Source organism: Caretta caretta, chromosome 27 (genome assembly GCF_965140235.1).
Source record: "Caretta caretta isolate rCarCar2 chromosome 27, rCarCar1.hap1, whole genome shotgun sequence".
Lineage (NCBI taxonomy): Eukaryota > Metazoa > Chordata > Testudines > Cheloniidae > Caretta > Caretta caretta.
The window spans coordinates 11,350,047-11,363,357 of NC_134232.1; the positions used below are offsets into that span (position 1 = coordinate 11,350,047).

The 13,311-nt window shown below is 43.5% G+C and overlaps 1 protein-coding gene across 1 annotated transcript in view; it reads right to left on the reverse strand.

Annotated features, from left to right (window-relative positions):
• Positions 1-3,223: 3,223 nt before the first annotated feature.
• KPNB1 (karyopherin subunit beta 1) overlaps positions 3,224-13,311 on the reverse strand; it is a 35,865-nt gene continuing 25,777 nt past the window's right edge. Inside the window, exons 15-22 of the mRNA XM_048830123.2 lie at positions 11,535-11,679; positions 9,443-9,525; positions 8,679-8,786; positions 8,295-8,438; positions 8,080-8,185; positions 7,861-7,975; positions 6,951-7,112; positions 3,224-6,376 (exon numbers count right to left, since the gene is read on the reverse strand). Of these exons, the coding sequence (XP_048686080.1) occupies position 6,376; positions 6,951-7,112; positions 7,861-7,975; positions 8,080-8,185; positions 8,295-8,438; positions 8,679-8,786; positions 9,443-9,525; positions 11,535-11,679 (864 nt within the window). The 3' untranslated portion in view covers positions 3,224-6,375. The remainder of the gene's footprint in view (positions 6,377-6,950; positions 7,113-7,860; positions 7,976-8,079; positions 8,186-8,294; positions 8,439-8,678; positions 8,787-9,442; positions 9,526-11,534; positions 11,680-13,311) is intronic.

Sequence of the window (13,311 nt, forward strand, 5' to 3'; positions counted from 1 at the left end):
AGGATCTGTTCTGGGAATTATTTTGCGGGAAGTTCGCTGGCCTGTGTTATACAAGAGCTGAGACTAGATGATCACAATGGTTCCTTTTGGCCTGGGGATCTAGGAATTTACATCAGCTGAGGACCCACCCTATTTTTCTTTTTCCCCTCCCACATTCAGGACAAAACTAATGGCGCAAGTACAAGTAATTGGTTCTTAAAGTGCAATCAAATCCCATGCTCAGCTACGTTATTTATAACCCCTCTTAAGTACGGACAATTTTTATTTGATGATCAAAGAGGATTCACCCTTGTTCCATTCAGCAGCCAGTTTACAGGCACTGCAGGTTCTGCGACATTACCACGACGTTCACAGTTTTGGTCTTGACAAAGTCACCAACACCAAAAGATGCTCTGGATGTTGGGCGCTACTTTGGGCCGGCAAGCTTGGTGTGGCTTTCTTAAATAAGTTTTGTGGCATCAGGATGTCACCAGAAGCAACGTAAAGTATCTGTGGCTTTAACAACTGTAGCTGCAGGATGGCATTAGTGTAACTGGGTAGGGGGAAAATCAAATGATTTAATGAGGTTGTGGCATAATACAGGCCTCTTTTTCAGAGCCCACCTTTGGAATCTAGAGACCTCTTTTCTGGTACTTTCAACCCCTTATTTGGGTAAGTGGACCACTGTCTGTGAGCTAGCAATATCATTGGAGATGATCTTAAATCTCACTTGCCTTTGCAAGAAGCCACAGGGACTTCTGTGGGATTGCTCTCCAGGGTAGGAGGACATGGGCCAGTATGGATATGCAAATCAGTGAGCAAATATTCCTAGCTCTAGGCATGGGTAGAGTCTGCCTATCAGGTTCATAAGCCTAGACAGTGAAAAACATCTGAAGTTTACACGGGCCTATCTCGTGCCTTATTTTACGCTGGCACGTTGTTACAGAACCAACCCTCCCTTCCTTCCCCACCCGACTACAAGAGAACACCAGGCTGTTAGGTGTTGAAATAAGAGGTCCTGACCAGATAGTAATTTAAGGCTCCAGGAACCTTTGAAAAGAGAAATGTGTTAACACTAGGGGCCTGGTTGAACTCCAGTGAGAGAAACTCCATTCCATCTCACTGGTTTGCCCCTGCATTTCAACAGGGTACAGTAGTGGGCAGGGATGGGGACCCTAGCCTCTGGTTTGCCAGAAGTTGGGAAAGGGTGACACAGAATCACTTGATTACCTGTTTTGTTCATTTCCTCTGAAGCACCTGGCATTGGCCACTGTCGTAAGACAGGATACTGGACTAGATGGACCATTGGTCTGACCCCGTATAGCTATTCTTATGTAGTGTTGTTCATTTCACATCAGGCAGAAGGAGGTTGCGAAGCTTAGTGAATGGACAGTGCTTTCAGATCACGGGGTGGCAGGTGCTGCAGATGGTCTCCAGCCCTCACTCTTGTACAGCACCGCAATGCCCCTCTGCTGTTTTACATTCAGATGCAGTGTTCTCAGTAAGGCAGTCAGAACTCAGCAGTTAGATGAAGGAAGCAGGAAGGGTCCTAAGTGGAGGCTACTGTTAACACCATCATAGACGAGGTTGTGTCCTAATGGGGCAGCGTGCAGTTGCAGAGAGGTGATTTTAATGCCATTGAACCCATCAGCTACACAGGGCCCTGAGGCTGAAGGAGCCTATTTGGCGCACAATTTTAACCTGCTGAACTGCAGGATGGCTCTTGAGAAGTAATACTGGCAGAACAGAGCCTGGGGGCTGAACCCACAGTATTCCTGCTGTTGCTACCTCTGTCAGGAGCTGAAGATGCAGCAAGTACAAGGGGTAGGGAGAGTGTCGTGGCAACGGGGAACCAGCTGCACCGTGATCCAGGGAGAATGAGACATACACCATGAATCACCTCCCTGGAGGCCTTACCTGATCAGCACAAGTGCGCCTTTCAGAATGGTACTCATCCTGGTTCGGATTCGTACTAGCTGAACATCAGCAGCACTGGTGGTAAAAGCTGGCTCTAGCAACCTGACTTGTATGAGCAGGAAGGTACTATAATTTCTCTGATCAGCTAGGTGAGACTTCACAGTACAGATTGTAGGAACTGCATGGACTCTGTGTACCATCTTCCCCCTCCCCCACCCTGACAAAGCCTACCATCTCTCCTGAGGTGGGGGGGGGGGGTGAGGGAGGTAGGATATAGGTGAGCACATTAGGAAGTCCCTAACTAGGCTTGGCTAAGACATTGTTCTCAAGTTTCTCAGTATTGACATCTTCCCTCCCATTCACATATCACCCAACAGCCCAGCTGCAAATGCCTCCATGGAAAAGAGATTTTCACTTCTTTTAATGCTGCAGAGCAGCTGGAAACAGGGAGCTATTCCACACATCATAAGGCCACAATCTTGGGAGGCACTGGTTCAAGAGATGAGACATAAAACTAAAGCCCTGCCCACTCAGTGGATGCCTGGGGACTTCACCTAAGAGGGTAATCAGAGGGTAATGGCAAGACCCTGTTGACTCATTGCATTCTACCTCCCTGCACCACCTCCTTTGCTACAGCTAGACATCAATACTTGCCTAAGATGTCATAGGCTTGCCATGCCGTCAGAAATGGCCACATGCCAAACAGGGAAATGAGGTTCTCAGGGACTGCCAAAGCCACCTCGTTCATCCCGCTATCTAAACACAAGATCATATGTATGTGCAGAGACTAGTTTTGTCGAAGTGAGCAGTGGGTGTTACACTCATAAGCCCAGGTTTTAATTGGCAGTAAGTAGGATCCCAGCAAGCTCAGTCCTCCTTTACAAACAGGTTGATAAGCCTCTCACCTGTGCTTTGTGGTTCTACCCCCACTGCTCAAGTTATGCATTATGGCCGGGGGAGGAAGGAGGCAAATAACTAACCATCACTTAGGAGGCTACACAGCAAATGCACATACAGAAGAGAGGCAGCGCTGGAGATCAAAGAACCAAAACAGACAGCCAACCCTGATCGAAGAGGCCAGACTTCTTCCATGAAAAGTTTTGTACAGTGCTGCTATTCCTGCTCAGTGATGATGCATGTCAGAATAGCACATATGGGCGGATGAGACATCAGTCACCTCCAGCTCCCCCAAACAGGAAACTAGACGAGAGAGAGTGTCATTCATGCAATCAGAGAGTACACCCACACAGTCTCACTGAGCAAAGTAGAGGAGGAGGGTTTCTGGCAAGAGATGCGGTAGCTATATAAAATGAAGCAGCAAAAATAATGAAAACCAAAATAAAGCAGCTTTTATTTAGAAGGTAAATAAAATCAGTGGTACCAATTTGTTAGTAAAAGGGACCCTTTCCGATCAGTCATCGTCAACAGGTCACACTGCCAATTCATAGGTGACACAGTAACAGTATGTAAGTGTCAATACAGATTAAAGATATATAAAAAAACGTACTCTCAGAAGCCAAATAAGCACCAACCTCATTAGGTCTGGCTGACAGTTTGACAGAATTGAGACAGTTAAGGTTGCTTGGTTCTGAACTGGACCGCATTAGGACTAGGACTGCATTAAGTGGGCACTTTGAAAGGTTACATTAACTTTTTCCCCTCCATTCAACTGCAAGGGCAGTGCCATTAGCTGCCTTTGGCAAGACATTTGACCAGGAAAAGAAAAGCGTAAGAAACATACAGAAATGCTACAGCACAATATGAACTGAACTGCTACTTGAGACCAAAAGCTTCTTAAGCCACTTCCAGCACAGCAATATTTCCGGCCCTCTGTATCCCTTCCCCAATCACACATTAGCCTTTACCTCATGTGGCAGGGCAAAGCTGGTGGTGCAAAGCCCAGGCTGTGAGCTACCAAAATGCTTTGCTGAAACAAGCACATTTTGATCCGGGTGCTGAAATCGCACATTTAAAAATCAAGGATTTAACCCATTAATTAAGTCTGCCAGGCAGTGAAACTGGCTTTTAAGATTTTATTTTTTTTAAATATTTATATATTTGTCCCTCTCTCCAAACCACAGCGGTTACAGGATTAAAGGATAACAGTTGCAGGCCTGGCACCAACACTGGAGGTGACAGACAGTTTTTCCTCACTACCACACTGTGGGATGGTGTTGCTTGTGTGAAAGTTGTTAAGGATTAGCTTGAACCGTTTCAAGAACTGCTTTCCCTGGAACAAAAACATGACAGACACAAGATTTGTTTCTACTACTGTCTCAGCGTACTTTATTCTCCTGCTGTCTACAGCTGAACAGCCACACAGGACAGAAACAGGTAGCACTGAGGAATGACCAGATTTCTCCCCTCCACGTCCCCCTCCCCAACTTCAGGAATGGCTTTTTTAGGAAACCCCAACCCACGTCAAGAAACAAAACGAAAAGAAAAGGCATTAATAGAAATGTGACCCAGGTCTCTCCCTAACCAATGTTTAGGAGGTGGTCAACTCTCCCAATTCACAAACAGAGCTGTCCTCTCCTCTAAACACCTGGGATTTTTTTTTTTTTTGTACACTGGTTCAAAGGTCGGCACTTTGACTGCATTCTGAACCCGGCACTGAAAGGCACATATCCGATACCCTGTACAAGAGCTATTGTGGATGCTGCAGTGCAGATGGGCAACAGAAGTGGATTCCATCATCATGGATTCCAGGATCAGTTGCGGAAAGAAGGAAGGGGATAAAACAGATTTGTACCTGCTTCTTGCAAAATACTAGATGAAGGTTTTCCCTTCTCCCTCCCACAGGCAAACAGCTTTAAAAATGCCCAAGTTAAGCTGCAAATTCAGAAATGCTGGTAATATCAATAACTGCATAATAAAGATGAAATTAAAAACTGTTTCAAACCCTACACCTTCTCGATTTTTCATGTCTTATTGCTGATAAAATCCAGAATAATTGAGGGACTATGCCTCAAAGAACAAAAAAACTGATTTAAAAAGAGACAAGAGATTTTGATCCTTCACATCCTTCATGTTAGGGAATAAAACAAAGCTGTATGCTTAAGGGAGTGGCAAACAGCCAGTCTGTCCCAAGGTTGCCCATCAGACTTTTGGTACACTGTTAAAAACAAGCTAATGGGTTCCCCTTTTAATTGGAAAGACCAAGAATACAAAAAGAAAAGTACTGGGGAATGTTTGACACCATTTTATTAATCTTCAACTGCAGTGGAAAAATAGAACCTTTTACAAGTGCCGTCTTGTGTAAGCTCAAGCCAGTATATATATATTTATATAAATTTCTCTTTTTTTTCCTTTTTTGTTTTGAAGTGCAGCAAGAGACCAATACCACATTAAATTCGATCAAATAAAAGAGCACAAAAGGCCAAGCAGTTTCCAAATGGCATTTTATCAGATTTTGTTTGAACATTGAATTTATCCTCATTTTGCAATCCAAAATATTACCTGAAGTTTACTTTATTGTTTTTAAACTCTTTGGCACAATTTAGTGGGTGTTCGGGCTGCTACAGTACAAGTCAGGAGAGATCTTTCCCTTTGCGTTCTCATTGCCAATTCAGAGCACTTACATTTATGGGTTTTGTTTTGTTTAAGTCTGAAATCTTGTTTGACAGTTTGTTTCTATTCCCTCTAACGCAAGAGTTTTTTCCCCCCTCCCCCATTTCTACATTCACAGTTGAACAATATTAAGGAAGGAAAGGCGCTTTGATGAAACAAGATCATGAAAAGCGTCACTCAGAACGGGAGCTCTGAACATTCGTCAGTGTTTCCCTAAAATAAAAAGCCCTAAAGAGCGACTTTCCTTTTTTTCCTCTTTTCTTTTTACACCTCTTATGCTGCATCAGTAGACTGAACTTCGGTTAGTTTATGAAATGCAACTGCTAACCCTTTTTTGGGAAAAGATAAACTGCAATGACTTGAAGTTGAGAATGTGGATACCGCCTCATTCACACACACTCACTCTTAGACTGAAAATCCTTCACCCCTCCTTTTATCCCATGCACTGACAGCATTGTGTGGCAAAGGTTACAGAAGGCGGGCCAGAGACCCAGACTCCATCTCTCTTCAGCAGCAAAAGCCAGACCTCAAACAAAGAGCACCACAGTTGAACCTAGTTTCCTCTCTCCCAAACTAGTCATTCCGCTTCGCACTGGCCAAAAGACAGAAAAGCTAGTTCTAGTCTCTGTCGGAAGAAGAGACTGCTTATTTTTGATAGAAACCAGTCATTCCCTCTTCCTGAAGACGGCCGATGTCAGGTTTTCTACGCAAGTCAGTGCTCAGCTCACTAACAGCGCTGCTGCTGTTGTTGCTGTGGCGGGATTTTCAATGTGGTGTGTTTCAAGCCTCACTCACTCATCCTCTCATTCCCAAACATTCAGCATCCGTGCACACTCCTCACTTCCGGGTTTTTTCAAAAGATTGGAGATTTCCAGTGGGGGTCTCGGGTGTCATCCCAATGGTAACAGATCTGCAATCAGAGAGGGACAGTTGTAGAAATTAAAAAAAAAAAAAAAAGGCCCTCTTTGGAGCCAACGTGAGGCCACTTACAGGAGGCAGAGGAAAAAGCAACTTTGCAAAACCAGAAGTGGCCGTCTTTCCGTGAATTCCATGTCCCCCAGTGCACAGGAAACCTGTTCCCCGCTCTTCTGTTCCTTTTAAAAGCCCTTACTCATACTGGGGGTCAAAATTTTACTAGCTACAACTAATAAACCACGAAAACCCCAGAAAAATCCATGCCCCTGTGACCCAGAGAAATCTACTAAAACTCCTTATTAGCTATAGCAGCACAGTTCTGACTCCAGTGTGGAGAGGACCTTATTCTAGACTTGTTACTGTCAAGCATCTGTTCTTTTCTCCAGAAGCAAGCAGTGGCTATCTGAGCTTTATAGCTTTAAATGGATAGTTTATGGAGGGCTAAACAAGGAAAAGCCTTTTTATCAGCAAGAGGCTTCTGTGAAGTGTCTCCTCCAATGGGCCTGAGCTTAGAAGTTTAACCTGTGTGGTCATTTTGCAATATGAAGGAAAGGGAGAAGGCTCCTTACCAAGCTTGATTCTTCAGTTTTCTCAGTTCTTTAGTTGCCCAGGTAGCAAGGGTTTTTGTTTTGTTTGTCTTGGATCTTCTTCCTTCAGTTAGAAGTTCATGTATCATGGGCCTAGCTTCTACTAATTTCAGTACATCCTTTCCAAATGCTGTACACAAATCCCTGTGGGAAACAAAGAGGAGAGAATGGGCTTTAATGCTTGCTGAATGCCACAACCAGAAACATGCCAGTGAGATCAGCTTTTGCTCGCAACAAGAAAAGACGGACTCACGGCTAATGTCCCCTTTTAAATGTTGCAGATGGTCAGCAACATGAGAGCCAAACAGCCTCCTAAACGGCTATTTGCTGGAAACATCCATGTCTCCTGTCCAAAGGATGTCCTCCCTGAAAGTTTCATCCAACTCCCACTGAAGTCAAGAGAAAAGACTCCCATTGACTTCAATGACAGTTGAACTGGGCCCTTCACTGTCAATTCACAAGCTGAAAATTTCATTGTAGGGAGCCTTCCTTTAAGATCATTGTCCCTGACTCCTTTTAAAGCATATGCAATTTGCCCCTTCATGGCAATGACTGACAGGGAGCAAATGGGCCACCCACCAGGGCTGGTACTCAGCTTGTGATGAGGAACCACCATGCTGCACAGTCCTCCAATTTCACTCCAATTTAGAACCCAACAATGAGTTACAAAACTCCTAAACTGAAGATTCTGTGGTTAGCACTTCAGATACATGAAGGAAGACTCAAATAAGTCCCTTTACAGGCTCTGGTCTCAAGAACCATTTCCAATTCAGGCAGATAATCTTAAAAAAAGCACTTCTTGTAATGTATTTTGTTTACTGTACTAACAATAATCTACCTGGAGAGTGCACGGTCACTTATCCTCTATCCAAAGAGAGTCTGGAATGCTTACCCTATCAGCCCAGCAGCACAAGCTACTACTCCATCTGTGTGATCCTCATCTCCAGCAATGTGGTCGATGAAAGACAGAATAAATTCTACTCTGGGCTGCACAAGCATCACATCCGCTGAAAGGAAATGACTGGTTTAGTGTAGCAGGCTTAAGTTACAGCATATCTTTAAAAACGGTCTCCCCTTCCCTAAAGACGCTGCCACAGGACAAAATACTCACGATGCACATTTTCTTGGTCTCCTTTCAGTCCCTGAATGATGCCAGTGTAAGCTTCCAGACAGCCCTCCCTCAGCTCATTCAGGTAGTCCACCATGTCATAGTCAGACTAGATAGAAAACAAAGAACATGTCTGTACAATGACCTTTGGCAAGCAACTAAGACAGACTTATTTCACGTTGGATGAGAAGGAACTGCCAAGTTAGCTGCTAGTTTACCTTATCGACCTGGGCTTGTGAAGCCTGCTGGAGAGTATTCAATACAACCTCTAGATATTTTTTAAACTCTCCTCCGATGGCCAGGGCAATATCGCCAAACACAGAGAGAATCTGAGGCTTCACGGACCTATGGACATTCTCATTCTGAGAGAGAGAGATTGGAAATGAAGATGAATGACCGGCAACTTACATCCCCTCCTCCCACAGAGGACACCTGAGTTCTCTACAAATTACCACATTAGCTAGCTATATATTGCTTATGTCTCCCAATATAATTTTTTCAAATATCTCTAACTTCTCCCAATACCGTCTCTGCCTCTCACTTCCCTTTATCACCACTAATAGCTCGTTTGCTTAACTGGCTGAAAGTAGGTAAGCACTTACCCCCAAGTTCTCCAAGAGCAGCTGCATAACCTCGTCACAGAAAGGCAAGATGTTGGACTGCAGGGCTCTACATAAATCTCCAACTAGGCCTACTGCAGCCAGACAAACCTACAAAGGGAACAGTAAGTTATGCACCAACCCAATATAAGTTGGTATTCCCCATACTGCCTGTCCTTACAGCGGTAGCCTATTAAACACTAAATTACGGCACTGCGACAGGCAGGAAATAAAATCATCACTGAATAGTGACCCTCATCTGCAATTGCCCATAGAAGTCAGAGCTTTGTTAACCGTTGAAATGGTAAGTCAAAGAAGAGAGCTGAATAAGTTTACCCGATCGGGAGTGAGAGTTCCAGATACCAACGAGTGACAGATACTTGTTTTAGAGATGTGCTGAAAATGTTCAGCAGCCAGGCGTTCTAAGGATCAGCACCAGAGTAAATACCATGGCATGCATGGTCTATTAGAAATTCATTCCTAGTAGCAACTTCTCTCCTGATCAATGCCACTGAATATGCAGTCAATGCAGAACCTCAGGTGTCAAGCTGACGACGGCCTGCTGTGGACCATTTTAAATAGAGGAGAGTCTATAAATTCATTTACAAGTGCAGCCAGTAATGACTGAGTTCCTACAGTGCTCACCTGCTGGCTTCCTCACCAGAAGCCGATAGGCCTCAGGGGATGCAATCCCAAAGAACTCTAAATCCCTAACTACCAACAGATGCAAACGTTCTGAACTTGGGGCTTCCAGGTTCAGGTCCTACCTGGTACTCTGCATAGTTCTTCAGTCCAATGCCCAGGAAGGGTTTGAAGGCATCCATATACTTCAGAAATTCTCCACCCAAGACTGCACAGAAAACACTCTGATTAGGTCTAATCCCCACAGGATAGTCTACATGTTTGCCTGATGTCTAAAACAAGGAAACCCAGCCCGTTCCAGCTCTCAGGAAGAGCATGCACATTCAACAAAAGCATGACAAATTGATTCTCCACTAAATTTTACACGAAGAATTGAGCACCAGCGGAAAACAGCCTTCTGTAATAAAATGGACTTCAAGAGACTTGTAGGAGATGCAGGCCACTGAAGATAAGGAACAGATCCTTCCTGTGCTCAGAAGTGGCTGCAGAGTTTCCCCCAATATATACACAGCACCCTTTAGAGCAGTGGTTTTCAGCCTTGAATTACCCAGACCTCACATACCTGGTTTTTTTGTGGCTGCAAAAGGACAGTGAAAGTGGGATCATGGCAAAAAATACGGCTGCGCCTGTGTGGGGTTCTCCACGCAGCATTCAGTAGCGTGGGGGTGCACGGGGTAGCGCCAGGCCACACTACACCCGTTGGAGAAGTCCTACTTTGTAGGGTTAAAGTTGATTGGGGGTGGGGGACAGCACGAATGAGACAATAGTAAAATCCTCCTGTTGGAACAGTTGTCCAGCTTCTATTTTAGCTGTGGAAGAACTGTGGGGCCCAAGCGTAGATGAATATTTGGGACGCTTGTATTTGAAGAACATTTAACTATTTGGTGAAAGAAAAGGCTTCCTTTTATATTACATATCTGCTTTCCCCCAACGCCTTATTACAAATTAACCCACAAGTTACTATTAACTTCTGGCAACAAGAATGGCTTTGCCCAAAAAGGGTGTCATAACATTTATTCACAAGTCAGCCCGTTAGCCAGGGTCACAACCAACTCCCAGCAATCAGCCATTCTGCTTCCTCACTTGCAGACCTGGCCAATCAATTTAATTGATTCCACTCAAAGGATACTGATCACTTCAAGTGTAGTCACAAATAACACCCCCCCCCCCCCCCCCCAGAAGGAGGTGCCGGGCAAAGTCACAAACCTGTTCTAAGAAAGCAGGTACTCCAGGAAGCCAGAATTAACTTCTCTGCTTTTTCAGACTCTCATATATTCTGAGAGCAATTAGACATGTGTCCTCTGCACTAAAACCAGGCCCAGTCCCCAGGAGAGCAGCCCCTCAATGAGCTAGCCACACTAATGGCCTCAGAAACATGAAGGAAGATTCAAATAAGTCCCTTTACAGGCTCCTGTTTCTCTAGAACCATTTCCCAATCAAGCACGGTCTTTAAAGGAGATTAACAGTTTTTCCAACAGTGAAATCATTTATGGATTTCTAACAGCACCCAACTTTCACATCCAAACATACAGTGTTTGAAAACACAATGCATTCCTAGAGCGCAATATCATGCCATAGCAACAGCATTCTAAAGAGGAATCACAATGAAGCTCTAAACTGTCTGGTATGCCACAACCTCAACTTTAGTAAGAATCAGAATTTGCAACGAAAAATAAATTTCAGTCTCTGCACTGTGTGGTTTTTAAAGACACAAAAAACACATCAACCACTGACATAACTACACAAATCAATGGTAACAGATAACAGCAAACGTAAATCAGAATATTAATTTTCATTGCAATAGCATCTAGAGACCAGCAGCCCATTGTGCTAAGCACTGTACAAAAATAAAGAGAAAGTCCTATATACTGCCTATTCAACACACACAGTACCCACGTTATCTACAGAAAAAAACACCACACATACAAGAAATACAGTCGAGGAGAATCAAGCTGTCATCTGATTTGTTGGACCGGCTAGCCTCAAATCTTCACAGATCTGAAGGCATTATTCTGGAATAGCTATGCAGTCAAATTTGCATCTGCGTAAACGCAACTATTTAGCAAAGGATGTTATACGTTAAGCCTTCATCAACAGAAGCAGCTGGCAGGGACAGACATAGTGCCAATCGCAAACCTGCAAGTCTGATTTACTCACTCAGAGTGGTTTGCGCATTGCATGAAGCAAGAGACTTTTTTTCCAGTCTCCACTACTGACCTTCCACCAGGGTGCTGACTGCCATGAGGGCATCCTCTTGCACTCCCCCTGATCCAGCCGTGCTCTGGAACATTCTCAACAGAGATGCCATAACCACATCAGAGATCTGCAAAGCATCCTGGTGCTGCACTTTCCGGAGAACATTCTAGGTATGGGGGAAGGGGGGGGAGAAAAGGAAGAGACTGTAATACACTACTCCCATATACACTAGGGTAAATTCTTCCTTTGAATTTTCCACACTAGCTCAGAACACTACAGTTTTATCAAAGCCATACTATGCTTTTAAAAAAATCTTCCATTGCTCTGAACACCATTGCTGCAAAAAATGCTTTGTCAGTACAAGAACAGAACGCTGTTCTCATTTTATCTTTCCTTGATTTTTCCAGCTACAGAACAAGCAGAGTTTATCTTTCCTGCTAGAGAGGCTGTTCTCTGGGCATTTAATTTATGACTTGAATTATGTTTGGCTAGACTTAAGCAATCCCTTTTTAACACTGCCTATTTCCCACTGTAACAATCTCTCAGCAATTTTATTTCCGATTGTGGAATGTAATTGAACTTTGCTGGTAGCCCCATGAAGAGATAGGGAATTCCAGTTGCTCTGCGTGCTTCATGTACACCATAGTATTAACAGGCTGGACACATTTTACCATCAGTGCTATAGAACAGGGTTTCCTACAACATTCCTAAATATTGTTCCTACCAGGTTCCTCAAAGACACCCCCCCCCCCACTATTATATATGCTCTCTTTTCACTGCAAAATTCTCCCCATCACCATCTTTAACTTGACCTCAGAAATGTAGTTTTGGCAGTTCGCTATTTAACAAACAAGAAGCCCCAATATTCACCAAGTGAAGGATACAAAGATCCTTTAACCACTTGCCTCCACATGCTTGGCAAAAAATTTAAACTAGTATATTTCACATATGACACTTCAAGGAATGTTTTGAACTTGAATTTTTAAATTGACCCACTTCAGAAAGTTTGAGTTTCACCATTAAAATAGTAGGTCTTGCTCTTTTTCTTAAAATTCTTTGTACAAATATTTTTAAAGTAATTTCTTATGTTGCACGCTTATCTTTTCAGCAGGAGACAAATGACTGCCTACACACCAGAAACAGTGAAACTGATTACATACAAAGTTCAGTCAAATAAAGCTGAAAGAAGTGCTCTCCATTAATTTTTCACTTAGTCATGTTAAGTATTGTAACTACAGTAAGTATGAAATTCAGAGAAATGTGATTCAGGTTGACAGTATACCTTAGAAGAGTAAAACCGAACTGAAAATTTTAATCAGTGCTATTAAGTGTTTTGCAAATGACTGGAGGCAACTCAAAAGGGATAATTAATCTCATACTACTGAGACGAGAGAGATTCCAGACATCAGACATCTATGATTCTGCTGGGTTTGATGGGGTCAAGGATCTTACTATTAGCTTCCGTGATTTGAAACTTTCTTTCATTCTCTCCAAATTTCACAGAGCCCCAGCTGATGCTACTTGCTTTTGAACATGAGGGTGTTAAAATAATTTCAGACTCTTACATTAATGGAAATGGGAGAAGTCATGAACCCATAATGAGCACACAGCAAAAACGAGGGAAAAAAGTGAGTTTCAAATAAAGATGGGTGTTCAGTAACTGCTTTTATTTCAGTGTACTTGATGTTCAAACACACCTCTAGGAATGTTACCATACAAAAGAGAGCAGGGTCTGCTTCTGAATCCTGCACGGAGCATGCTGAATCCATGTCTACTGTAAAGTATTTTGGAGAATTGT